This window comes from Lagenorhynchus albirostris, chromosome 9 (genome assembly GCF_949774975.1).
Source record: "Lagenorhynchus albirostris chromosome 9, mLagAlb1.1, whole genome shotgun sequence".
Taxonomy (NCBI): domain Eukaryota; kingdom Metazoa; phylum Chordata; class Mammalia; order Artiodactyla; family Delphinidae; genus Lagenorhynchus; species Lagenorhynchus albirostris.
The window spans coordinates 84,852,054-84,879,230 of NC_083103.1; the positions used below are offsets into that span (position 1 = coordinate 84,852,054).

The 27,177-nt window shown below is 37.9% G+C and overlaps 1 protein-coding gene across 4 annotated transcripts in view; it reads right to left on the reverse strand.

Annotated features, from left to right (window-relative positions):
* Positions 1–1,114: 1,114 nt before the first annotated feature.
* POGLUT3 (protein O-glucosyltransferase 3) overlaps positions 1,115–27,177 on the reverse strand; it is a 56,113-nt gene continuing 30,050 nt past the window's right edge. For 2 of the 4 annotated variants that reach the window (XM_060160340.1, XM_060160339.1), the window contains exons 3-9: positions 15,157–15,354; positions 12,633–12,919; positions 10,003–10,219; positions 8,396–8,592; positions 6,924–7,118; positions 4,742–4,846; positions 1,115–3,142 (exon numbers count right to left, since the gene is read on the reverse strand). In XM_060160340.1, the coding sequence (XP_060016323.1) occupies positions 3,017–3,142; positions 4,742–4,846; positions 6,924–7,118; positions 8,396–8,592; positions 10,003–10,219; positions 12,633–12,919; positions 15,157–15,253 (1,224 nt within the window). In that variant the 5' untranslated portion in view covers positions 15,254–15,354 and the 3' untranslated portion in view covers positions 1,115–3,016. Of the gene's footprint in view, positions 3,143–4,741; positions 4,847–6,923; positions 7,119–8,395; positions 8,593–10,002; positions 10,220–12,632; positions 12,920–15,156; positions 15,355–20,644; positions 20,883–27,177 lie in introns of those variants that run through there. The other 2 variants (XM_060160336.1, XM_060160337.1) reach the window with 2 other exon arrangements.

Here is a 27,177-nt window from a genome sequence, read left to right on the forward strand (position 1 = left end):
AAGCCACCCCCTACCCTCCCCGTGCACACTTCCAGGATTTGCTATTTCTTCCCATAGAATAAACAAACTCCAGTCTTCTTCTTTTCTTGTGTCTAAGAAATGTTAAGGTGTTGGTTATCACAGTAAAGTTTAGTGTGGCTTCTTCCACACAGCTCTACAGAGAGAACTTGGCTTAAAAGAGACAACTTTGATCTCAGCAAGTGGAATGGCTCCACAAGAGGCTGGTGTGGGGTAGGCAAAGCAGTGGTTGGGATAGGGTAAACTGTGGTTCTATGCATAAAAGAGGGATTTTTACAGTCTGGTTAATTTTGTCCTCAACTATTTGAAGTCAAACATGCCTTACCACCACAAGGATGATTTCTTATCCCTCCAAATAAGAAATTTATATTTCTTCTAACTTTGGCCTTATTATGTCAGGGGAGAATTTTTCCTCTCCCTGCCTGCTATGGACTGAAAGTTTGTCCCCACCCCACCCCCCCAAATTAATATGTTGAAACCCTCATCCCTAATGTGATGGTATTTGGAGACGGAGCCTTTGAGAGCTAATTAGGTCATAAGGGTGGAGTCCTCATGATGGGATTAGTGCGCTTATAAGAAGAGAGAGGGGATAGCTTGCTTCCTCTCTCTTTGCTTTCTGCCATGTGAGGATACAATGAGAATGCATCAGTCCACAAACCAGAAAGTGGGCTCTCATCAGACATCAGATCTGCTGGCACTTTGATCTTGGACTTCCAGCCTCCAGAACTGTGAGAAATAAATATTTGCTGTCAAAGCCACCCAGTCTATGGTATATTTGTTATAATGGTAGCGTGAACTGACAAAGACACTGCACTTAACAGTATTTGCACCTGAAATAACAGAAAATAATGGTGTCAAGCCCAAATATCTTTTCCTTTAATATCAATTTCTACTCACTAGGGATTTAGTGTTTGTGGTAGAAGTTTTGATCCATTTATTCATGAAGACATAATAGAATTAAAATTAGGCCAACCCAGTTACAGAAATACCAAAGCTATAGGTGATTCAATCCTCTTTCTTAAAAAACAAGTTTATCTGTTTCAAAATTTTATTTAGAAAATTTACTTTATTTAAAATGTGTAAATAATATGTCACATGATATAAAATTCTAGACATAGTAGATTTAAAAATAGCATAATGGAAAATATAAATATCCATTTTATTTTCCTATGTATATCTTTTGTGCATTTATTTTCTTTTCCTAGGTTTGTATTTTTCTTTATTTTCCAATCTGATCCATACTTACAGTAAAAACATTTTAAATATCATAGACAGGTATAAGACAAAAAGTAAAAATTCCCTTCTCTCCATTTTCCTCAGATATTGGTGAATATCCTTCTAAACTTTCAATCACATGGATATATTTTTTTACATAAATGTTTTCACATTATATGTGTTGTTCTGTAACTTGCTTTTTGCTTTTTACACTGAACACTGTCATGGAAATCTTTCATGATTGATAGTGCATTTAGAGCTAGTTCATTACTTTTAATGGTTGTACTGTATTCCTTGATGTATAGCTATATATTTAGCTAGCTCCCTCATGATGGCTATTTAAGGTGTTTCCAACATTTTATTAATAAAAACAAAATATTGATAGCTTATTTTGACAAATGTAGTTATTATATTAACTTACATATCGTCACACCCCTCTTCTCCTTAGGATCTGGTCACTGTACAGCTTGCCCTTTATTTTATACTTGTGCACTTGTGCTTTTGAACAACTGGTGGGTATTAGTGTTTTCCATGGATACTTGGCTTTGATTACACTGTTACTAAATGTGCTTTTGCTTTTGTCTAGTTAAAAAAATTCTGTGTCCCTAGTAATGTTCAGTAAAGAATAGATATGACTATTTTAAAGTGGTTACATTGTCTTCCAGGTTAAGTAAATATTTCAATCAGGAGAGTAAATATTTTTAAATTGGAGTGTGGATATTTCTTGCTTTGGGAGTGTGTTCTTAATGAATTGAATCTCATATTGGTGGTATTACAAGGAACGTGTAATGAATTTCTGGGTCTTAAGACTTCACCCTGTCCTAAAAGGCAAAGGAAATTTCCAAAGTTTTTATCTTAGCAATACAGCACAGTGAAATAGAGGAGGGGTGCAGTAAAGAATGGATGCTTGCTTTTGTCATTAGTTTATTAGTGAATCCCAAGATACCAGGCTTCCTGCAGCTTGTTTCAGAGGTTTTTCAAGTATCCCTTTTAAAGATTAAAAAGAATTAAAGATCCCTATCTGACTACAGTTATCATTTATCTATTCAATACATAGATAATGAAGATACCGATAGGATGCTGTCATCTACTTTAATAACTGTGTTGTCCTTGATGGGTGTCCAACTCAGATAGACTGGGAATTAACTAGCTTAAGGCACTACCTCTCCTTAATTTTGTCTCAGCCCTTGGTAAAACTTTTAAAAAGATATGAATGAGCTTTAAAATAACTTCCCTTCATAGTCTCCAAGCTACCTTTAATAACAGAGTCATTCTCATCTTCCTTCATTATTCATATCAGACCTTCCAAGAGGAAACCTGCTATTACTGAATGCCAAAAGCAGCTTGTAGGAGGAGAAGTTATGCAGTGAGGGGGTAAAAAAAGCCCTGCAAAAATATTTTTTCTTCATCATTGGAAAGGGAAGAGGGAAAGTGAACAAGGGATAGAAACAAACCAATAAATACAATGTAAACAGTTTCATACAGAGTTATTTATATTTTGGCAATCCTCTCTATCTACTATGATCCCCAAGTTTTCTTTTCAGAGAAACTATGATGCTGATAATAGCAGTGTTTACTCAAAAGATATTAATATCCTAAGATATTTGGTAATACTTGCTCTAATATTGCTCTATCCATCCACATTATATGAAGCCACCAAGAGAAGCAGTCCCCTGCATACAGTCTTCCAGGCTGTCTTCACAGTCTTCACAGCTTAGATTCCATCTGGATGCTGCCATGAAAGATGTTGCCGGCATATACAGGAGTGTGAATATGGGCTGACTTAAAGCTCTTCTCTTAAAGGCCTTTTCCTGTGGCACTGGCAGATAGATGCACTGTCATCCGGCTGAGGAACAAGTTCCATTCCATCACGTATTTCGGGTTTGCTGGTCTGGCGCTCAGCGTATTTCTGGAATGTGTTTGAAGGCAATGGAAAGATTAGTCCAAACTTCATTCCACTGAATCCTCCCCGTTCCCCTCATGCTATTGTTTCTAGTGGCTATGTATCTTCAGACTAAAACCAAAGGTCTGGTTTATCTCAGTCCTAAAGTTACCTTTTAACTTTAGTTATTACAGGCACTAGTGCCTGTAAGGAGCCCCATCCACTATTTTAGCAAGGAGCCCCATCCACTATTTTATGTATAGGAAAGAAGCCTCTTGTAACGGGATGTCCCTACTTGAAATACAGCACCTCTCGAATTCATCCTCCATGTGTTAATGAATAATTAACTTTGCTGAATATTCAAATCAGTGAACAAAGATGATAAGCATCTCACAATAAAGTTGGTGGTTTCACACATCCTTCCCTTTAGGCCTGTAGTCACACACACTTTGTAAATGGCGACAGGCCTGTGAAATGTCTCTCCTTTTTGGCCACTGACTGAAATATTCCTATACATTGGATTTTTCAGTTCAGTGGTTCCATGTACATTTAGCTGTACATTCCTGGTCCTGGGTCAAATCCAACAAAATACTGACATGTGTACATGAACCTAATTAATATTTCAGAGGGAGAAACTCCTATCATTAAAGTTACAGCCAGACTAGCAGAGGGAAAAGAACTCATTTAAGGAAAAGGCTGCTTCTAATAAATGGAGTAATTAATCATTTTAATTTTTCTGTGAGAGGGTAGTAGCCTCAGGCATCTGAGGAAATTTATTTTTTTTCTGCCTCACAGAAAAATAAGTTTAGGTTAACAACAAAAACATAATTTCTTATTTTTCTCTTCTGGCTAAATTTTACTGAGTAAAACACAAGTTAATTATACAAAGAACCAATCCTTGAATTGTTGGAAGTACAGTAAATATCTGTACTTCAGAATTCAGCCCTAAGGTTTTAGATTATAAATAAAGCTGACCCTTAAACAATGTCGGGGTTAGGAGTACTGACCCTTGGCACAGCTGAAAATCTGTGTATAACTTATAGCTGGCCCTCCATATATGTGATTCCTCAGTATGCGTGGTTCCATATCCGTGGGTTCAACCAACCTTGGATTGTGTAGTACTGTAGTATTTACTACTAAAAAAAAGTCCACATGTAAGTGGACCTGCACAGTTCAAAACCATGTTGTTCAAGGGTCAACTGTATTTTTCATTTGTTTGTTTTATACAACAAATTAAATATTTGTTTTCCATCCTGTACTGATAGCAAAAGCGTGGCTCTTAAGCAGTAAGGAGAACAAAGAGGTAGATATTTTGAGCAGAAAGAGATGTTAATGATCTCTAGTCCAACCCTCCTATTTTCCATATGAGGAAAGATTTTCTCTGAGGTTCAGAGATTTTAATCTATATTTGTAATGGCGCTAAGCATTGTTTTTCATAATACTGAATGGAGATAAAAATATGGAGGCCACAAAGGGACTTAGCACTATCTTTCTATAGGCTGGCGCCTCAGCATAGCCAGAGTTCCACAGGCTGACTGACTCTTGAACACCTCCAGGAAGCAAGCATTCAGGTCATGCATTTGGTCTGAGGACACTCAACCAAGCAGATGGATCCTCTGAACTGACCTGTAGTACTCTGTAATAGTAGCAGTAAAGCCTGTGGGGCTGTAGCAGATCTCTAGCAGTCAACTGTCCTTCTTTTGCAATCTTCTTGGCTTCTTCATCATTTTCCTGAAAAGTTTAAAAAGAAACAATGAATGAAGATTACTCCTGTGACTCACAAAGAAAGCTAATTGTGAATATGAGGTAGGACAGATGTAGGGTTGAATGTGAACAGCATGGGAGAGATGAAACATAAAAATATAACTTAAGGGTTTCCCTGGTGGCGCCATGGTTGAGAGTCCGCCTGCCGAGGCAGGGGACACGGGTTCGTGCCCCGGTCCGGGAAGATCCCACATGCCGCGGAGCGGCTGGGCCCGTGAGCCATGGCCGCTGAGCCTGCGCGTTTGGAGCCTGTGCTACGCAACGGGAGAGGCCACAACAGTGAGAGGCCCGCGTACGGCAAAAAAAAAAAAAAAAAAAAGTTTATATATATATATATATATATATATATAAAACTTAAGAATTAGGTTATGGAAATTGACAAAGTACTTTCCTAGAACTCTCTGCTATATAGAAATAATCATACCTGTTTGGATCCCCCCTCACCCAGTGCAACAACCCACATACAGCCCCTATCGTGACTATCTTGGTACCTTCCTAGCTACCCAGGAAGTCTAGGGCTCATCATCTGTTCCCCTAATCTAACCCTCTCTGCCTGATATTAAAATACAACTAAAATAGAATGAATTAGTTTTTATAACATCTCTTAAAAGCTCCATTTAAATATGTAGTCTGAGCCAAAAAGTTGTTGTAAAATGGTACCTATGAAAGACTGTATTATTGTTGTAATAAAAAATTCAGTTATTAGTACCCATAGGTTGTTCCTTCAGTACCAGGAATATTCAGCATTCCTAATTATACTTTTAGAAAATAGCTAATATTCTATCATGGTGCCCACAGGAAAAGCCATTTGCAAGCAATTCTGACTCTTTATAAAGGGTCACAAAAATATTCTGCCTCAGGGGCACCCAGTTATTTCCATAGCCACATTGCTTCTCAGAAACAAAATAAAGTCTTACAGTGGAAGGGTAAATTTTATAATTTCACAATAAAACACAAGAACTTTTAAAATACTTTTCCTTTTTTAAAAAAAGAGTTCTTATTTTATGGGAAACTTGTGATTCATTAAGAACTTGTTATCCAGAGAAAACCATAATTCGAAAAGATACATTCACCACAATGTTCATTGCAGCACTATTTACAATAGCCAGGACATGGAAGCAACCTAAATGTCCATTGAGAGAGGAATGGATAAAGAAGATGTGGTACATATATGCAATGGAATATCACTCAGCCATAAAAAAGAACAAAATAATGCCATTAGCAGTGACATGGATGGACCTAGAGATTGTCATGCTGAGTGAATTAAGTCAGAGAAAGACAAATATATGATATCACTTACATGTGGAATCTAAAAAAAATGGTACAAATGAACCTATTTACCAAAGAGAAATAGAGTCACAGATATAGAAAACAAACTTATAGTTACCAAGGGGGAAAGAGTCAGGGGAGGGATAAATTGGGAGATTGGGATTGACATAAAATAGGTAACTAATAAGAACATACTGTATAGCATAGGGAACTCTACTCAATACTCCGTAATGACATATATGGGAATAGAATCTAAAAAAGAGTGTATATATGTATATATGTAACTGGTTTACTTTGCTGTACAGCAGAAACTAACATAACATTGTAAATCAACTATACTCCAATAAAAATTAATTAAAAAAAGAACTTGTGCCTTTTTTTCTAACTGGGGAAAACAAAAGTGTACCATAATTGCTTTAAATGTTTTCTTGTGCATAAAGCACTTTAACCCTGGTCTTTTTAATCTTTAATTTGCATTTGGTGTGTGTAATTTGCATTTGGTATGTGTGCATGAATAAGGATACTTTAGAAAAATCTATATTCTATATAACACTGGACTTCAAGTCTTCTAAAAATCCTCAAACATACTGATAGAGGGTATTCAAAATTGTCCTGATGTTGATTCTTCAGATATTTCAAGGGAACAAAAATTTCACAAAATAACATTTCTTTTGACTAAATTATGTCAAATTAAATTGTGTTATGATGGAACTCATGTAACTAATACTGGTGAATTTGTGATTGCCTAAAGAAACTAAAATGGCAGAAAGCATACCTTGGCCCATTCAACTTTCTCTAGTAGATCACTAAGATTTCTTTTAATTGGAACATAATGTTTCCAAGGCTTTAGTGCCATATAAAAATGTTCATAATATGGTGAGTCCTGCTTCAGAACCAAACTGTCACCAAGCATGAGGTATGGATATCTATAAGCAGCCACAGTCCCATCCACATTCACTTGATACTTGTACTAAAAGATTAAAACAAACATAAACAAAAATTTTAACAGTCATTTGTTTCACTTCTGCTTCTTGTCAACACTGTAACATTAAATATAAAGAAGTTATTTCCCAACTTTAGTATTTACAAGTTTTATATTTTATTTTGTAACACACATCTTCTCTTTGTATTAAAATCATAAGTATATTTAACAGGTCAATTTTAAGAAATACAACACATTTAAAGATAATAAATAATTTTAGGAAATAGGAATACCTATTTCAAATATGTCTATGTAATGGGAAATTCAGATTTCTGTAACCAGGTAAGAAAACTATTTCCAAAGCTCTATATTTAGCAAAGCTTAATATTGATAACAATTTACACTTTCATTTATTTCATTTGTTCCTTATACCCATGTTAGTATAAAAAAGGAAGGCATTATTGTCTCAAAGTTCGGTTTTAGAGTTCAGGAGACAGAAGCCTGGAGAAGACTAAGGACTAGTGTGATGCTGGTGACACAGTACGGACATATTTGTTGGATTAATAAACTTTGATTTACATTTAAAGTCACTTTTCATTCAATTATAATAATGTGAAGCAGATGTTATCATCTCCCTCTCTTTTTTTTTTATTAATGATAAAATTTGTTTCAGAGATATTTATAAACCTCTATTCTATGAGCCCAAATCCCATGCTCTCTTCATTATATCACACAGAGGAACAGGATATACTAACAGATTCGGTAATTACTTTTTTCTTAAATAATTGGTACCAAGGACTTTACCAGCCAGTCAGATTTTGTCACATTGTCACACCTCTACCTCCTTTGAGCCTTATACGGTGCTCTGAAGGAGCTAGGCAGGCTCACACATGTTAGAGGCGAGAAGTGCTAAGAGATGAAAGCCCCACAGTTCGTGGCAGAGGCAGGACCGGAGGCAGGACTTGAACCCTATTTTACTAGCATAGAATTCATACTCTTTTTATTTACAAGATCATTTTATGTAAAAGACATTTATATTCCCAGTTTATTAAAGAAGAGAAAAACAGGGAAATATACCAAAACTCTAGGTTAATCCTTGTACTGTATTTTGAGTATTAAATACAGTTCTGAGCTATTTGTTAGACAAAGTTAACAACTACAACAAACAAAAAAGAAACTGCATGAGTTTCATAATTCCCTATGCCTGATAAGAAAGTGTGTGTTGGGTCACAAGATGGGAGAAATCTGCCCAACCCCAGCTATTTGGTTGACTTTTAATACAAATTTATCACTTCATATGTATCCAGGAAGACTTAATTGCATACCTTAAAGAAGTCAAAGAAACCTATCAATTTAGCTTTTCCAAGCTCCTTTTCTTTTTCTTGGAAGAAGAAATATCCTGTAATTCCTGCATCTAGTAGCTGTGGATTATCTTTGGACAGCTGCACCAACTGGAGCCTCTCCTCTCGGCTATCTCTACCTCTAAAGAAAGCTTTCTCTGTTTTATTGATCCAGGAAGGTCCTAGAGGTTTGAGACCATAAAAAAATACAATTATGAATTTGACATTTTTATATTATGGTAAGTATAATCATCTTTAATCTACCTTTGTCATTTAAGATGCTAAAGCTCTTTTATCATCAACACATCTAAAGTAAATGTTACTTTCGAAAAATATGCTCTAATTTTATCCTTTAGTGTACTAGTGAGAGGTCACTCAAAAAGTGGAGTTTCTATTGCATGACATTAGGAATTATCCAAAATAATGCTGGATCAAGTTCAAAGCAAAAAGAGATTCCGTGACTTGGCTCACTCATCAAGGCATTAGTTTCTTCCAACTTTTGTGCTTCACAAAAAAAAAAAAAAAAAAGCGCTAGGCTTTTATTCTTAGAGTGACTAGAACAAAGTAGAGAATTAAGTAACATCCACACATCTTTAATTCTTAGGTTGCTCAGAATTTTGAGCATATCACTTTTGAATACAGTGCAGAATTTTTCTAATATGTTGTTAAATGCAAATAAGTTTTGCATAACTTAACTATGTATATATATTTATATCCTCTCTTTCCTGGGAGGGAAATAATCTGGAAGACTTAATTTAGCTCTCTTTCTATTATTCTAAAAAGAAGTCATTAGTTAACACCTGTCAGTGTTCTAAGGGATAAATCATAAAACATAGAAACTGTAGGGGGTCAACCTCTTTACTATTTTAGCATACTTTTCAGGAATTTACTGTTATCAAATAAAAAGTAGGTCAGTTTTCATTTCCCATTACCTTTAGAGAGTTTACAAGGAGTCTCTAGACTTGTCTACTAAATAAGTCCACTAAACTGCTCTAAACAGAAATAGAGACTTATTAAGACAAGGCAGGGATTTTTTCTACTCAGGGAGTTCGGTTTAATAAAAAGGTGTGTAGTACCATAAACCTAAGGTCATCAAATAGGAGGAAAGGAATTCAGATTGTAAAGGATCAAGAGAGGCAGAAAGAGGGAAGAGGAGAATTTCTTATGGTGCTGGAGGTTGTAATATCCAAATTATACTGTTATCACAATTCTCTTACATATGAATATAATTTTATATTTTTCAGAATTCTCTCTCATTTCATCCAGCAATATAAAGGCACTGGAGTCAGAATTAAGTTAAGTGATAGTTTTACCAAATATGTATTTTCAAATGGTATTTACAAGTGACCAACTCAAAGGAGACTCAGTTACACTAGGTTCTGGACATTACTAGCCTAATCCACATATATTTAATTTCTGGATTAGAAGAATCCTAAACAAAAACCACTTTAGAGTTTAGAGTGCTGTTTTTCTTTTTTCCTGGCTAGAAAATAAGAACAATGGTTATTTAAATATATTCACATACTCTCTCTGATTGAACATTCCTTTCACCTTTCTTACTTTTAAACTTTTTCTTAGAGAATGACTTTTACCTGTATTTCCTTGAATAGAGAGAAGATCATTTGTAACACCCCTCATAGCTTCAAGTGTGGAGTGGGTGATGTCATATGTTGGAAGGATAACATCTCGTGAATCCAGAGAGCCACACCATGAAATGATAGGTAAAGGGCCAGGGGTTTCATTGACTTTTCGATGCTCCAAAGGCCAATCTCCAAGATTAACATAAAATTCTAAATCTGGGAGAAGGACCTAAATAAACAAAAGAATGCTTATCAGTGCTGGGAAGACCTCAGTCTGGTACTAAATGCTTCAGTTCTTTGGCTTTTAAAATATTTCTGATAAAACTGAAATTTGAAAATAGTAGAAGAGAGAAGGATGCCTCTCAGTCATCAGTAGTATCAGAAAATCAAGGGTGAGGATTGTACATGACAATTCACTTGAGCAGGAGTTAGCTACCTCTGTTCAGAGGTGACATTTAAAACTGTTGTGTATTATAGATATGGAAACTGTGTAGAAAGGTGTGAATGAGTGGCTTCAAACACCTTTTCTGCCAGCTGCTTAAGTGAGAATCTACAAAGTTAGACCCAAGCCCTTGTTTTCCTTCACTATCAAGCCTTTTTATAACATCTATGTTTGTTTCTGGAATCTGCTATCCATTTCTATCTCCATGGTCAATGCCTTAGTTTAGGCCTTTATCATCTCTTACCTAGACTGTTGCAATAGTTGTCCCTTACTAGATGTTCTGATTCTAGCCTCTCCCCACTCTAATCTGCTCTCCACATTACTGTCCAAATTTCTAAAACACAAATTAATGTTACTATCAAGCTTAACAGAAATTTAAGCCTATAGGACAAGGTCTAAACTCTCTGGCTGGAATTCAGGCCCCACTCTCTTACTCCAGCTTAGCTCTGAATCCATCTTCCATCTGCCCGTATACCAGAAAACTTTAGTTACTCTCTGAAAATGCCACCCACTTTAATACGTAATTCTCTTCACCTAGAATGCCCTTCTCCTATTTATCCACTTGGCAGTCTCCTGTCTCATCCTTCACACTCAGAGCTAATGTTACCTCTTCTATGACTCGCCTTCCTCAGACATTTTAACCCTGGGTACCTACTTTTCTTATGGGCCTATCGTGTTGTGGTACAATTACTTGTTTGTATTTACATCCCATCCTCACTTCTGAATAACAAAAACAAGTTCCACTAGAGTGAGCTGTTCAAAGACCAGAGGTGAGTCTCACTTATCGTAAGTCTCCTTTCAGTCACTGGGCAAAGAACCTGGAACAAAAGGGAAGGGCAAAGGGATATGACTATTCACCTTAGTGCTTCCCTGTTATCATTTAGTAGCTCATTAGTAAGCTCCACATCAGAAGTTCTCACTGTAGAGCAGGATTTCTCAATCTTGGCACTATTGATATTTTGGTGTGGATAATTCTTTCCTGTGGGGGCTGTCCTGTGCATTGTAGAATGATTAGCAGAATCCCTGGCCTCTACCCACCAGATGCTAGTAGCAACTCCCCAGTTGCGATAACCAAAAATGTCCCTAGGCATTGCCAAATTCCTCTAAGGGGCAAAATCATTCCTAGTTAAAAACCACATGAGTACAAGATACAGAAATACAGGGCAGAGTGGATTGATGGTAGCCCAGGAAGAAAGAACCGCCTTTAGGATCAGATGCCCATAATATGCTCATACGGTGGGCTGATGGGGAGATAGGAGGCAACTGCTATTTAAAATAAGAATTGATTGCAGCCCTACATTCCATGTGCTTGGGAAATTGTATAACTCACATCAGGAAAGCTGGCTTTTGATTTAGAAAACTACCTTGATGGTCTTTCTGGGTGAAAAAGGTAAAAAATGCCCATCCTCATCTTTTACTCTGCATAATCAGGAACAAGAAAGAACAAAAGGCGGTTTGAATTGCTCTGCTTAAGAGGAATTTATAGGAATTTGGCAAATGTGGAAACAGGGGCTGAATAGAGGGATTGGGGGAGGAGTTGCTGGGGATGTGGAGAAGTCTTTTGAAAGACAGAAGCCCCAGTCATATTTAGTAAGAAGCCAAGACTTGAAAATCAAGGACAGCCAGTGAGAAATTCCCAGAGGCAAGGATGACTGAGAGTCTGATTAACACAGGGATGTCTATTTTTAAATGTTAGGATTTTTGTTTTGTTTTGTTTACTCTGCATTGGCACAAAATAACCTCTCTCAGTTACCCCAACATTCAATGAAGTGTGCAATGCACTTAGGATAAAACAAGGAAAATGTATGCACTTAGGATAAAACAAGGAAAATGTGTCCTCAGTTCAACTTATTCTGAGGTGACAAGAAGAAAGTGAAATCTGAATGGAAGGAGTATTCAGCAGGATTGGGGAACTTGAAGAAGTCACCTTGCAGCTGTAAATGTCTGGGAGTTCACAGAAACCTTGGGAGAGCACTATATGGCCTACTTACCTGGGATGGGGGCTCAAGCCATTTAACTTAAATATTAAAGGAAAGAGATATCCATAAAGGTGAAGAACTTATGAGTACTCAGGTGGCAGACAGATGCACATTTTCAAGCCTGGAATCCATTTCCATTCTTTACCATTATTATTCTAAGAATTAAAGGTTACAAATAAATAATTAAACTATTTTTAGAATCAATGAATTCATTCTCATACCTTTCTTGCCAGTGACAGCAAAATCTCATCTGAGAACATTTTGAAGTCTGTGTATTTCCCTAAAGATCTCCGGTAGATTAGGTTACTGAGAATCGTGTAATGAACAATAGCACCCCTCTCATCCCCAAACCTTTTTGGAACTTCGTTTAGCATCTGCTGGAGATTGATGCTGGGAAAAGAAGAAAAATCTTTTGCAATCTGTGGCTCCTTGGCTGGACAAGACAGAGTTTTCTGCCAGGCCTGAGGATCCTCTTCTGGACACTCACAGTACTCATGGTACACTGGTCCTAAGGAAAGCAAAACACATACAATGCCAAGTTTCATTAACATGCACTGCAACACAGGAAGTTGTTTCTGCCCCTGCTGTGAGCATGGGATGACTTCTTGGTAAATTCTAAGATTATCCAGACAGGGATAATCTGCCCTAAACAAATCAGTGGTAAAAGTAGTAATGTCAGAGTCTTGTGCTCTCACCTTCTATCCCCCTTTCATCCCACCCTAGATAAACTAGTATAGCATATGCTCTCTCCCAATATAACCTACTCTCAGTCAATTTATTGAAAAATTTATTTCTAATGAGTTATAAATGGCTGATGAGCATAAAACAACTTACTTTTTAACAAGGAAAAAGAGAATGTATTACTTTTCAGGCATGATAATGTAGTAGGGGTGGTGATTTTTTAAGACAAGATGAGGTCTCTTCCTCTGAGTCCCTAAAACTACCTCCATCAGCACATCTCAAAGAGGAAATATGAAACCTAAGGGCATCTTGCAGTGTAATTTTAAAGTGGCCAGACATAAGTATAAAACTATTCTGAAGACTCATTTAAAAAAGAATTTATGCAGAATTTATATATTATTTCAAAATATATCCATATTTATTTTAATATAAAAATAATTTTTTAAAGTTATTCAATTTTCATGAGAATTTCTACTTCAGACAAGTAATAGGGACCAATTTACCCTCCTACCTGAAACTACCAAAAAACAGATAAAATATATGAAATAACATTTTTTTTTAAGACATTGGACATCAGGCAATGGACAATGAGTTTGAGAGATGAGAAACAAATGAGGTAAACCCTACAGTTCCTAAAGCTTACTGCCTAAGGGAGTTTCTAGGTTGTGGAACGTGGAGGAGGAATCCAGGTAGACCCCAGCAGTCTCACTGAGCTGAGGAGACAAGAGCTGAAAGTCCAGTGAGATCAAGGCAGCTAAAAGTTGTAGGACATACTCACTGCACAGAGAGGACTCCAGAGATCTGTACAGGTTCCCTTCAAATATTTAAGGCATACTGACCAATATATATGTTTGAGGAAACTATCCAAGGCAGAGAAAGGACCATCCATAAGGATTAGAGGCAACAATACCCATTGTTCATACAGGGCTGGGAATAGTGCCTATTCATACAAGCCAGACTGGAAAGCATTCTAATTCACAGAGGTTGGATAGAGTATGCAGAGATGTATTGCCTGAGTAGTAAGGAATAATTAGCCCTAGACTAAACATGGCTCTAGGCATGCCTAATAAATTGTAAAAGAAAATTTGAAGCATCAAACTAATTCCAAATAACTTAACTGCATCCTAGAGAAAAGCTCAAGAAGATGAGAAAGCATCAGGCAATGAAGAATACACTGGATGGAATTAATGACAAATTGGGCGCTATAGAAGAAAAGATTAGTGAACTTAAAGATATAGCAATAGAAACTATACAAAACGAAATGGAGAAAAAACATATTTTTAAATGAAAAGAGCATAATTGAATCATCGGATAATTTCAAGTTTAATGTATGGGTAATTAGAATTCTTGGAGGGGAGCTGGGGTAGAACAGAAAAAATATTTGAAGAAATAATGGCCAAATTTTTTCTGGATTTAATGAAAGCTATAAACCCAAAGATCCACAAACCCTAAGCACAAGAAACATGAAGAAACCTACACCAAAGCACATAATAATCAAATTGCTCAAAAAAAACTGATAAAGAGAAAACCTTTAGCAGAGGATCAAAGATATAGATGATGGAAGATTTATCATGGGAAATAATGCAATTGAGAAGACAGTGGAACAGTATATTTCAAGTACTAAAAGAAAAAAAAAACTGTCAACCTATAATTTTTGAAAGACATCTGTCTTTCAAAAATAAAGGCAAAATAAAGACTTTTTCAGATATCCAAAAGCTAGAAAAACTAATCATCAGCGTTCTCACATTAAAAGAAAAGCTAATGGGAATCCTTCAGGTAGAAGGCAAATGGTACTAGATGAAAATATGTATGTATGCAAAAGAATGAAGAGTACTAAAAATGGTAACTACCCCGGTAAACACACAAGATTTTTTTGCTTGTCATTTAAATTGCTTTAAATTACTTAGTTTGTCTCTCCCTTAAAATATCTAGTTAAATTGAGCTCCAGAAGATACATATATAATGTTTACCCTGTTGCACATACTTTAAGGTCATCATAACGCATTCTGAAAGCCATGGAGTCTACTCATAAGGCTGGCTCTGGTTTATGTAATAATTACTTACCTTTCAAAATATAAGGAGACTGAGCGACATGTTCATCACCATAAAGGACCTCTATCTTCAGCCCTTCACTGACAGTTTCATACATCCTATATCGCATCAAAAATGTCCCATCATTCCTGTCCAAAGGTTTAGGGATGTGAATCCGAACTAACTCTTTAGGTGAGAGAGATTTGATTACTACTTTGAATAGTGTTTGGCCTGAAAGAAAAAAAATATATAAGTAATTCTACTATTTCATGATTATTTTGTTTTACTAATTATTGGGTAAGTGTCTTTATGCAGAAGTTATTTTTTCAGTACTATCAATGGTAAACAAAATTATTTTAGTTTGGAAGATCCTTGAGGCCAGGAACTACGTTTGATTTATGTCTCAAAACCAAGGATCTGATTCAACATTTGATTCCTTAGTCATTCAATAAGATTGATTGAGTGAACAAAATCATTGAATAAAATAATTCTTAAAAAAACAAGGAAGAGATTAATTTTTTGCCTATTTGATCTTTTCTCCTTTGTGTAGGTTTAAAAGCCCAGGTAGTTAAAAATCCATAAACTTTTAGGATGACATAGCTCTAAGGCAATCTAACTTACTCCTTATAAAGTATGCACAAGCTTTCTTTGTAAACCATTTTAATACCTAATAAACCTCAATTCTGAAGAAATCTCCTTTTTATTAACCCAAATTTCAAGCTATACTTCCAAGCCCATTTCCTTAAGTAGAGAGAGATTATAGCTAGTTACTAGACTCTGCACAAATGCAACACACTCATACGTACACACAAACTCACATACCTTTGTAAATACTAGAGTTTACTTCTCTAAATTTGTTTCCTCAAGTTGAAATGAAACAGTTATACTAGGATGATCTACTAGGATGATCTAACAACCTTTTCAAACCCAGAATTCTGTGGGTTTTCTTTTCCAGGATAGACAATACCTACTTAGCAAACTTTCCCTTCTCTTTTTGCAGTATATTAGCTGACTTTTCAGGCTTTGAAACAATATTGTTGCAGGAATAAATGTTGGGACTTTTTTCTTCAGAGAGTACAGTGGACATACCTGCACTCAGTACAGATCTGATCCTCAGGAGCTTTAAGAATAAAGATCAGTTAATGTCTTAACCACAGTTAATCACCTATCAAAGGAATTGTTAAAAAAAAAGTGGTGAATCCTCTGAAATACACAGTCCTAGTACACAATAATTTGTGATCAGTCTTTCATCTCACACTATCATATTTCATAATATTCAAATATTAAGCATATTTTTTGTTTTTTAAAATTAATTTTTATCGGAATATAGTTGCTTTATTTTTTAATTTTATTGTATTAAGCATATTTAACATATATTTTTGAAATTACTAAAGAAAAAAGTTTGTTCCTCCTATTCTTAGTTTCTAAATCTAGTGAGTGATGTTTCTACTTTTTTTGATCTTCAAGGGTATCATTTTTTCTTGTGGGTCAGAAAAAAATGTTTCTCAGTCTCTTCAATTTAGTAATAGTAATGTAGTATCTGACATATTGCTACTACATAATTAAGTACCAAACACATGCATTTTAGGATTCTTGAAAGAAGTGTGATAAAATTATGAAAGACATCTGCTAAAAAAAATGAACTATAACAGATAAATGTAAGGGATTTATTAAAAAAAGAGTAATAACTTAATGTGAAATTATTATAAATGTTGGCCAATTACCTGAAATGCTTAATGAAACATGTAAGTTATTGCTTTACGTTATTTCCCGCTTAAGTTTCAGAAAGGCAATGTGGTATGGTAGACTGAAAATCAGGAAGGCAGAGCCTGGAGACTAAAAAGCCACCATTCTCTCCCCAGACTGGAAACAGGACAGAAAAGTCTTCTTATCTCCTATCAAATAGTGCTATTCTCCATAAGTTTATGATTTTTAAATAAACAAAACAGATATAAGACAAGCATATTAATGACTATGTGATATTTTGGAAGGAGCTGGATTTACAAAAGAAAACTATCTCCAAAACACTTCATTATTTTTAAATTGATCACACTAAAATAGAAATAAGCAATTCCAACATCATAAAAGAGAAAATGAGAAGAATGCCATTTCAAATTGCTTCAGATAGAAGGTACGTGAATTCTCATTTGCCCTGGGGGCTAATATAATGGAACAGAATCAAGCTCAGCTTGAGCTTTTCTATTCCACAGATCCACACTTGTTTAGGAAAGATAGCTAATTGAATGAGAATGCAGTGACTAAAGGAGACAAAAGGAGGTTGGCAGTATCAAAGCCTTACATCATTAGAATCAGAAATTTTGCAGACTTTTGATATGGAAAGAACACATTTTTTAAAAATTCACTTACTTAGCCAGGGGGACTGGGCCAGTCCCTGAGCTTGAAATTTTCATATGCATTTTCTTATTTATTTCCTCCAAGAACTTGTGAGGAAGGTATTTGCCACCCCATTTTACAGATCAGGAAGCCAAGGCTCCCTTGAAGAATTTAAGTATATACCTTGCCCAAGGTCTCATACCTATGAGTAGCAGAGCCAAAATTTGCACACAGCTTGAATCTTTCTTCTTTCAAAGCCCATTCTGAATCCAACTTGTCACATTGTGTAACGTTAACATACAGGTTCCCAAAATTCATAGTTGGAGAAATAACCTCTGACATTCCTGGTACAATGGAGTCAGCACCTCCCTTGTTGTTTAGGAATTTTATTAAGGCTCTCTACAGCTGCAACAAAAGTGTTGACTCCATCTGGCCAAGGGAACAGAGTCCCTGAAGGCCAACTTGTTACACCTTGAGGCTAAATGGAAATCCTCCCAAATGTCTGGCTGCCTGCTTACCATGCATACTCTATAGGATCTTAGTGAAAACTGGTTCACAGTGATCATATTACCAGTGATTTGATAAAAGGGAAAGACCATTGAACTAGATATTGAAAGGGTTGGGTATCTGGTTTTGACTCTGATCCTTATCCACTGTAGGACCACAGGAAAGACATTTATTTTCACTAACCTGGTTTCTTATAGAAAAAGTGAAGAGAATAGTATCTACCCTTCCTACCTCACAGGATGCTTAAGGAGAGCAAATTAAACACGGCACAGTTCAAAACACTGAAGTGCTACACAACTAGGAGGTAAGATAAGTTTATGAAGATATCATTACTGATGAAGGTAGAGGATGACTGAGGAGAAAATGAGTACTTGTATCCTGCCATCCTGACATACTCCAACCACCCTCTCTCCACCCCTTCTTTCTTTTCTTCTACAATAGTTACTGAGCAACTTTGCCGGGTATTATGTTAGATGCTGGGAATATAACAGTGGCAACAGGTTCTGCCTACATTCATAATAGAAGGAAATAATCTAAGTCAGACATTAGTGAAAATAAAGATATAAATTGGTTTTTTTCCTCATTCAAGGTCACAAGGGATTGAGTAGGATAGTCAAATAGTTAGCATAGAAACCCCATTAGGGAATTGTAGATAGGGAAATTTAGGGGGCTTTGGGAGACCACAGTAAGATTAATGATCACTCAAGAAAGTAATGGGAAAATCCTGAAACAATGTGGGCTTGCTTGACTCATAAAGCAGAACAAGTTGCTTAGCATCAAAGCCAGATTGGCTTGCTTAACAACAAAATCAAGCTAACTTGATTAGCTACAAAATCATGCAACAGAAGCACGGGACATGCCCCAAAACAATAAAACAATAGTAGCATGAGACCTACATCCTGTCTAGTGAGCTCAGTAAGTTAATGACCCCCAAAACATGCTTTTTGCCTGATGCCCTAAAAACAATAAAACAATAGTGGAGAATAAGGCCTACAACCTGCCTAGTGGTGTCATCAAGTTAATGACCCCCAGCACATGCTCTGTGCACACACAAAAAAACAATCATTTATGGAAATGTGACATCTACCCAAGAGAGACAAAGAAGGTCTTCTCCCCGTCCCCTGTCTTCCTTTGATTATAAAACTGTAACCCATTAAGCACTTAGGGGAGAGCAACTTGCCTGCCCACTTGTAAGCCTCACAAGTGTTCTATTCTAATTAATCACTTCTTATCTATCACTTTGCCTTTGCTGAATTCTTTCTGTGTTGAGACATAAAGGACCAGCCTCCTTGGAGCCCCCTGAAACGACACCTATCAGTTTCAAAAGGGCATGGACATTTTTCATAAATGATATATTTTTTAAAAATTACATTTTCTAACTGTTGAAACTCATTTTTGCACATTAGATTTGTAAATGTTTAAGACTCTTCATATGTTGGGAAAATTACTTTCCAGAACCATTTGACCAATTGTGCTCCCACCAGCGGAGGATGTAGGTCATTGTCTGAGAGTATCTCATTAGCAGCTTTGAGTATTACCACTTAAAATTTTTTTGCCATTATTTTTAGATTAAAAAAATGGAATTTTATTTGAATTTATAGTTCTTTCATTAAAAGTAAGATTAACAGTATTTCCTTTTGGATCATGTAACTTTCCTTTTTCATGTATAAATTAATTTTTTCCTTAGTTTTCCATCTTCTTTCTAAAGTCCTCCCCCATTTATAACATTATAAAATTAATTTTAGAAAACAAAGAAAACTATAAAGAAGAAAATACACCTCATGGTGAAAGACTGAATCTGGGTTTAAGAATCTTTTTTTCTGATCCTTAGGGCCAAGGAGAGTCTTTCTAAAACTGAAAAAAAAAAGTACTCAGTTTTCCACCGGCAGCGGAAGGGGCACTGGGTATTCTGATTGTCTCTTTGTTGATAAAACAGGGTGCCAGTTAGCAAGACATAATTTAGACATAAATTATCAAATCCTGACTGGCAACAACTTGAAACTAGCGGGACAAGTTGTAAGACGTTGCAAAGGTAAGATATTAAAGAGAACGTGGGAGGATGATTGGGCAGAAGGGATTCAGGACGATATCCACCCTCGGTAGAGGTAAAACCTAATGCGTTCTGAGTTTCGCTAATTCCTGCAATCTGCTTTCAAGAACTCAAAACTCTAAGAAAATAACCTAGTCTGCAAAACTGCCTCCTTTCTGCCTACTGCTCTGATATTTCCTTTGTGTAGGAGGGAGCTGTTTCAAACCCATTAGGCCTAAGCAGTGTAACCCCATCCGATTCTTGGGCTTGATGACTCAACACGTGAAGGCACTCCCTGCAAGCTGTGACAGATCAGACAACTAGTCAGGGGTGGAAAGACCATCTCCAACTTGAGACTCACACTGCATTCATTAACACCCTGGGCGCCATCCATTCGGAATGTCAGTCCTTGCACGTTAACTAAGGAAGGGCCCTCGGAGTTCATTTATTCATTCAGCAGACTCTTGTTGCAACTGCCTCCCGCCTTCGGGTCCAGGGAACGGGGAGAGAAGAGGAAGTGACCGGACTCGGGGGAAGGACGCCACGCAGGTGGCGGGCGGATTCCCGAGAGGCGCGGTCGCGGCGGGGACGCGCGGCGGGGACGGAGGGGAGCGGGCAGCTGAGCGAGGGAGGCCCGCGGCCGAACGCTACCTGGGGGCGAGCGAGTGAGGTTTTGGCCCTCCGAGTTGACGGCCTGCAGGTAGAAATAGCGGACGGGCAAAACGACGCCCGCCCGCAGCCCGGGCCCCCACACCAGGCTCTGCGGCGCGCTGACCGGAGCCTCGGGGGCCCCCGCGGCCACGAGCAGGGCGAGCTGCAGCGGTAGCAGCGGAACCAGCGGGAGGCGGCGCATGGTCTCCAGGCCGCTGCGGTCCAGCTCGGCTGCGGCGGGGAGGGGACGGGAGCGCGGCGGGCCAGAGCTGGGCCCACCCCGGGGCGGGCTGTGCGCCGCCGCCCGCCGTCCCGCCTCCGGCCCCCTTCCGGCCGGAACGCGAGGGCGCGCCACAGGCGACAGCGTCAGGCGCTGCCGGGGGTCCGCGATGGACTCGTCACTTCCCCCACCCCCCCACCCCCAGCCGCGCAGGGTTGAGGACCAGGGTCGAGAGGCGGACACTGAGACCAGGGTGCTTGAGGCTGCACCCGGCCCCCACCTCTGGTTGCTGGAGTTTGGCACCTGTTTAGTGGAAACCGTCTTTTGAAGGACGCAAACAAAATGGTGATTGCTAGGGGACCAGAGAAAAGGCCCAGCGGCGAACAGCTTTGAAGAGTTTAGGGAAATGCCTTCAAACAAGGAATTTCACTGGGTTTACGAGACGCTGAGCAAATATCACTCCCCTGATCCCCTACAAGGCCAAATCTCCCAGCCCTTTTGTTCACATCAGCACCAAATTTTATTACCTATCTCCTGTTTGTTTTCTGCTCAGCAGTCTCCCTCACTGGACTGTGACTCTCTCCATTCTCCCTAATCCCCTAACCCTAACTTCCCTTCTTTCAACAAGTGTTTGCTGAGCATCCACTGAGTTTGGGCCAAGCCTCAAGCCAGGAGCCAGGAGCTGGGCACTGGAGTAGCAGAAGTCACGGTTGAGGCTGGTGGGTGAGCGTCACCTCAAAGTCAGAAGCTGCTGTCCCCTGTAATTGATGAGGAATGATTGGTCTTGATTACTCCTCAGATGCTGAAAGTTGGATCTGGGAAGAGACTGGAAAGGGCCCTATTAGCGGGAAGCCACTGTCCGCCTCTCTTTTCGGACCATCTTATCTATATTAGTTAATTATTTTTCCTTCTTTTATCTGTTTATGGTTTTAATCTATTCAAAGGAAATAAAAGTTCTTCGCGGGCTGGGTGAGCCAGGGAAAATTCACGTACCAGTATGGACACAGGATTTCTTTCTTTTTTAAAAATTTATTTATGGCTGCGCTGGGTCTTCATTGCTGCACGCAGGCTTTCTCTAGTTGTGGCGAGCGGGGGCTACTCTTCGTTGCAGTGTGCGGGCTTCTCATTGTAGTGACTTCTCTTGTTGTGGAGCATGGGCTCCAGGCACGCAGGCTTCAGTAGTTGCAGCACACAGGCTCAGTAGTTGTTGCTGCCGGGCTCTAGAGCCCAGGCTCAGTAGTTGTGGTGCACAGGCTTAGCTGCTCCATGGCATGTGGGATCTTCCCAGACCAGGGATCGAACCCTTGTCCCCTACATTGGCAGTGGATTCGCTTTTTTTTTTTTTCTGGTACGCGGGCCTCTCACTGTTGTGGCCTCTCCCGTTGCGGAGCACAGGCTCTGGACGTGCAGGCTCAGCGGCCATGGCTCACGGGCCCAGCCGCTCTGCGGCATGTGGGATCTTCCCAGACTGGGGCACGAACCCGTGTCCCCTGCATCGGCAGGCGGACTCCCAACCACTGCGCCACCAGGGAAGCCCGGCAGTGGGTTCTTAACCACTGCGCCACCAGGGAAGTCTCTGGAACAGAGACTGCATCCTCCTGATAGTTTCTTAATCCAGAGTCACCAAAATCAGGCCCTTGGGCTGCTCAGCATTCCCGCTATGACCAAGGTTTACCAGGGCAAAATCTTTACCATATTTTCCCCACTTCTCTTGACCTATTTTAATAATGCTGAGCAGAGTTTGTAGATAGTATTCTTTGTACTTCAGAAAAATTTTCAGAAACCAATAGTAAAGCACTGATAAATTGCAGGGCTAAAGTGTAGCATTACTTGGCATTACTTTCACTGCTAAATTTTATTTTCTGGGAGTGTCTGCATACTTTAAATTGAAAAATTTGCTCTGCTCTAGCTATCGCTTAAAAGGTTGTTTGGAACACATTGTGTTTGCATTCTTTCAAAATAAATATTAAATTTTTTATTCAGAGAAATAATCTGAGGTTTAGCTGGTACTGGATGATAGTAGAATATGGCCTAATAACATTCCATCCAAAAACAACAGAATACAGTTTCTTCTCAAGTGCTCATGGAACATTCTCCAGGATAGATCATATCTTGGGTCACAAATCAAGCCTTGGTAAATTAGAGAAAATTGAAATCGTATCAAGTATCTTTTCTGACCACAACGCTATGAGACTAGATATCAATTACAGGAAAAAATCTGTAAAAAATACAAACACATGGAGGCTAAACAATACAGTACTAAATAGCCAAGAGATCACTGAAGAAATCAAAGAGGAAATCAGAAAATACCTAGAAACAAATGACAATGAAAACACGGTGACCAAAACCTATGGGTTGCAGCAAAAGCAGTTCTAAGAAGGAAGTTTATAGCAATACAATCCTACCTTAAGAAACAAGAGACATCTCAAATAAACAACCTAACCTTACACCCAAAGCAATTAGAGAAAGAAGAACAAAAAACCCCAAAGTTAGCAGAAGGAAAGAAATCATAAAGATCAGAGCAGAAATGAATGAAAAAGAAATGAAGGAAACAATAGCAAATTTCAATAAAACTAAAAGCTGTTTCTTTGAGAGGATAAAAAAAAAATTGATAAACCATTAGCCAGACTCATCAAGAAAAAAAGGGAGGAGACTCAAATCAATAGAATTAGAAATGAAAAAGGAGAAGTAACAGCTGACACTGTAGAAATACAAAGTATCATGAGAGATTACTACAAGCAACTATATGCCAATAAAATAGACAACCTGGAAGAAATGGACAAATTCTTAGAAAAGCACAACATTCTGAGACTGAAGCAGGAAGAAATAGAAAATATAAACAGACCAATCACAAGCACTGAAATTGAGACTGTGATTAAAAATCTTCCAACAAAAACCCAGGACCAGATGGCTTCACAGGGGAATTCTGTCAAATATTTAGAGAAGAGCTAACACCTATCCTTCTCACACTCTTCCAAAATATAGCAGAGGGAGGAACACTCCCAAACTCATTCTACAAGACCACCATCACCCTGATACCAAAACCAGACAAAAATGTCACAAGTAAAGAAAACTACAGGCCAATATCACTGATGAACATAGATGCAAAAATCCTCAACAAAATATTAGCAAACAGAATCCAACAGTACATTAAAAGGATCATACAACACGATCGAGTGGGATTTATCCCAGGAATGCAAGGATTCTTCAATATACGCAAATCAATCAATGTGATACGCCATATTAACAAATTGAAGGAGAAAAACCATATGATCATCTCAATAGATGCAGAAAAAGCTTTTGACTAAATGCAGCACCGATTTATGATAAAAATCCTCCAGAAAGTAGGCATAGAGGGAACCTACCTCAACATAATAAAGGCCATATATGACAAACCTACAGCCAACATTGTTCTCAATGGTGAAAAACTGAAACCGTTTCCTCTAAGATCAGGAAAAAGACAAGGTTGTCCACTCTCACCACTCTTATTCAACATAGTTTTGGAAGTTTTAGCCACAGCAATCAGAGAAGAAGAAGAAATATAAGGAATCCAAATCAGAAAAGAGGTAAAGATGTCACTGTTTGCAGATGACATGATACTATACAAAAAGAATCCTAAAGATGCTCCCAGAAAACTACTGCGGCTAATCAATGAATTTGGTAAAGTTGCAGGATACAAAATTAATGCACAGAAATCTCTTACATTCCTATATACTAATGATGAAAAATCTGAAAGAGAAATTAAGGAAACACTCCCATTTACCATTGCAACAAAAAGAATAAAATACCCAGCAATAAACCTACCTAAGGAGACAAAAGACCTGTATGCAGAAAACTATAAGACACTGATGAAAGAAATTAAAGATGATACAGATGGAGAGATATACCATGTTCTTGGATTGGAAGAATCAACATTATGAAAATGACTATACTACCCAAAGCAATCTACAGATTCAATGCAATCCCTATCAAACTACCAATGGCATTTTTCACAGAACTAGAACAAAACATTTCACAATTTGTGTGGAAACACAAAAGACCCTGAGTAGCCAAAGCAATATTGAGAAAGAAAAATGGAGCTGGAGGAATCAGGCTCCTGACTTCAGCCTGTACTACAAAGCTACAGTAATCAAGACAGTATGCTACTGGCACAAAAACAGAAATATAGATCAATGGAACAGGATAGAAAGCCCAGAGATAAACCCATGCACATATGTCACCTTATTTTTGATAAAGGAGGGAAGAATATACAATGGAGAAAAGACAGCCTCTTCAATAAGTGGTGCTGGGAAAACTAGACAGCTACATGTAAAATGATGAAATTAGAACACTCCCTAACACTATACACAAAAAATAAACTCAAAATGGATTAGACACCTAAATATAAGACCGGACACTATAAAACTCTTAGAGGAAAACATAGGAAGAACACTCTTTGACATAAATCACAGCAAGATCCTTTTTGACCCACCTCCTAGAGTAATGGAAATAAAACCAAAAATAAACAAATGGGACCTAATGAAACTTAAAAGCTTTTGCACACCAAAGGAAACCATAAACAAATGAAAAGACAACCCTCAGAATGGGAGAAAATATGTGCAAATGAAGCAACTGACAAAGGATTAATCTCCAAAATTTACAAGCAGCTCATGCAGCTCGATATCAAAAAAACAAGCAACCCAATCCAAAAATGGGAAGAAGACCTAAATAGATATTTCTCCAAAGAAGATATACAGATTGGCAACAAACACATGAAAGGATGCTCAATATCACAAATCATTAGAGAAATGCAAATCAAAACCACAATGAGGTATCACCTCACACCAATCAGAATGGCCATCATCAAAAAATCTACAAAAAATAAATGCTAGAGAGGGTGTGGAGAAAAGGGAACCCTCTTGCACTGTTGGTGGGAATGTAAGTTGAAACAACCACTATGGAGAACAGTATAGAGGTTCCTTAAAAAACGAAAAATAGAAGTACCATATGACCCAGCAATCCCACCGCTGGGCATATACCCTGAAAAAATAATAATTCAAAAAGAGCCATGTACCACAATATTCATTGCAGTTCTATTTACAATAGCCAAGTATGGAAGCCACCTAAGTGTCCATCAACAGATGAATGGATAAAGAAGATGTGGCACATATATACAATGGAATATTACTCAGCCATAAATAGAAACGAAATTGAGTTATTTGTAGTGAGGTGGATGGACCTAGAGTCTGTCATACAGAGTGAAGTAAGTCAGACAGAGAAAAACAAATACCGTATGCTAACACATATATATGGAATCTAAAAAAAAAAATGGTTCTGAAGAACTGGCGGCAGGACAGGAATAAAGACGCAGACGTAGAGAATGGACTTGAGGACATGGAGAGGGGGAAGGGTAAGCTGGGACGAAGTGAGAGAGTGGAATGGGCACATATATGTTACCAAATGTAAAATAGATAGCTAGTGGGAAGCAGCCGCATAGCACAGGTAGATCATCTTGGTGCTTTGTGACCACCTACAGAGCTGGGATAAGGAGGGTGGGAGGGAGGTGCAAGAGGGAGGAGATATGGGGATATATGTATATGTATACCTGATTCACTTTTTTATAAAGCAGAAACACCATTGTAAAGCAATTATCCTCCAATAAAGATGTTAAAAAAATATGGCCTAATAAATTAGATAACACGTGGTAACACTATTTTTGAGAACAGATCAAGGAAGCCATATAATTGTATCTGAACACTTGTTTAGCTGTACTGAGTCTATAGCAACCTGTTTTCTTTCTCATCCTAATCCATATCTTAAAAGGTATATCTCTTCAAATCAACCAATGCCTTGACTAGATTCTTTATAATAAATCAAATATCATTCACTCAACAAACATTTATTCCATGCCTACTATGTTTTACACATTATACTTTGACTTCACAGCTCCTGTGGTTTAGTGGAGAAGAAAGACAAAGAGGAAATGTAAATAGTGTTATAGGTGCTAAAACATGGGTGTCAAGAACTGTATAGTGTCTGAGATTTTACCCTATTTACAAGCTAATAAGTTAGTCTGTTACTGTTTCATGGATGCTGTCAAAAGACACAAGACTCCTGGGTCAGAGACAAAGAACAATATTATTCATTGTAAAAGCAGTAACCAGAGCTTGTTTTGGTTTGTGTTGGATCCCCATGTCTCTTGTTATATGCTGAAATGAGTTCCTCGATAATTCATATGTAGAGGTGTTAACACTAGTACCTCAGAACATCACTGTATTTGGAGACAGTACCTTTAAAGAGATGATTAAGTCAAAAGCAAGTCATTAGGGTGGGC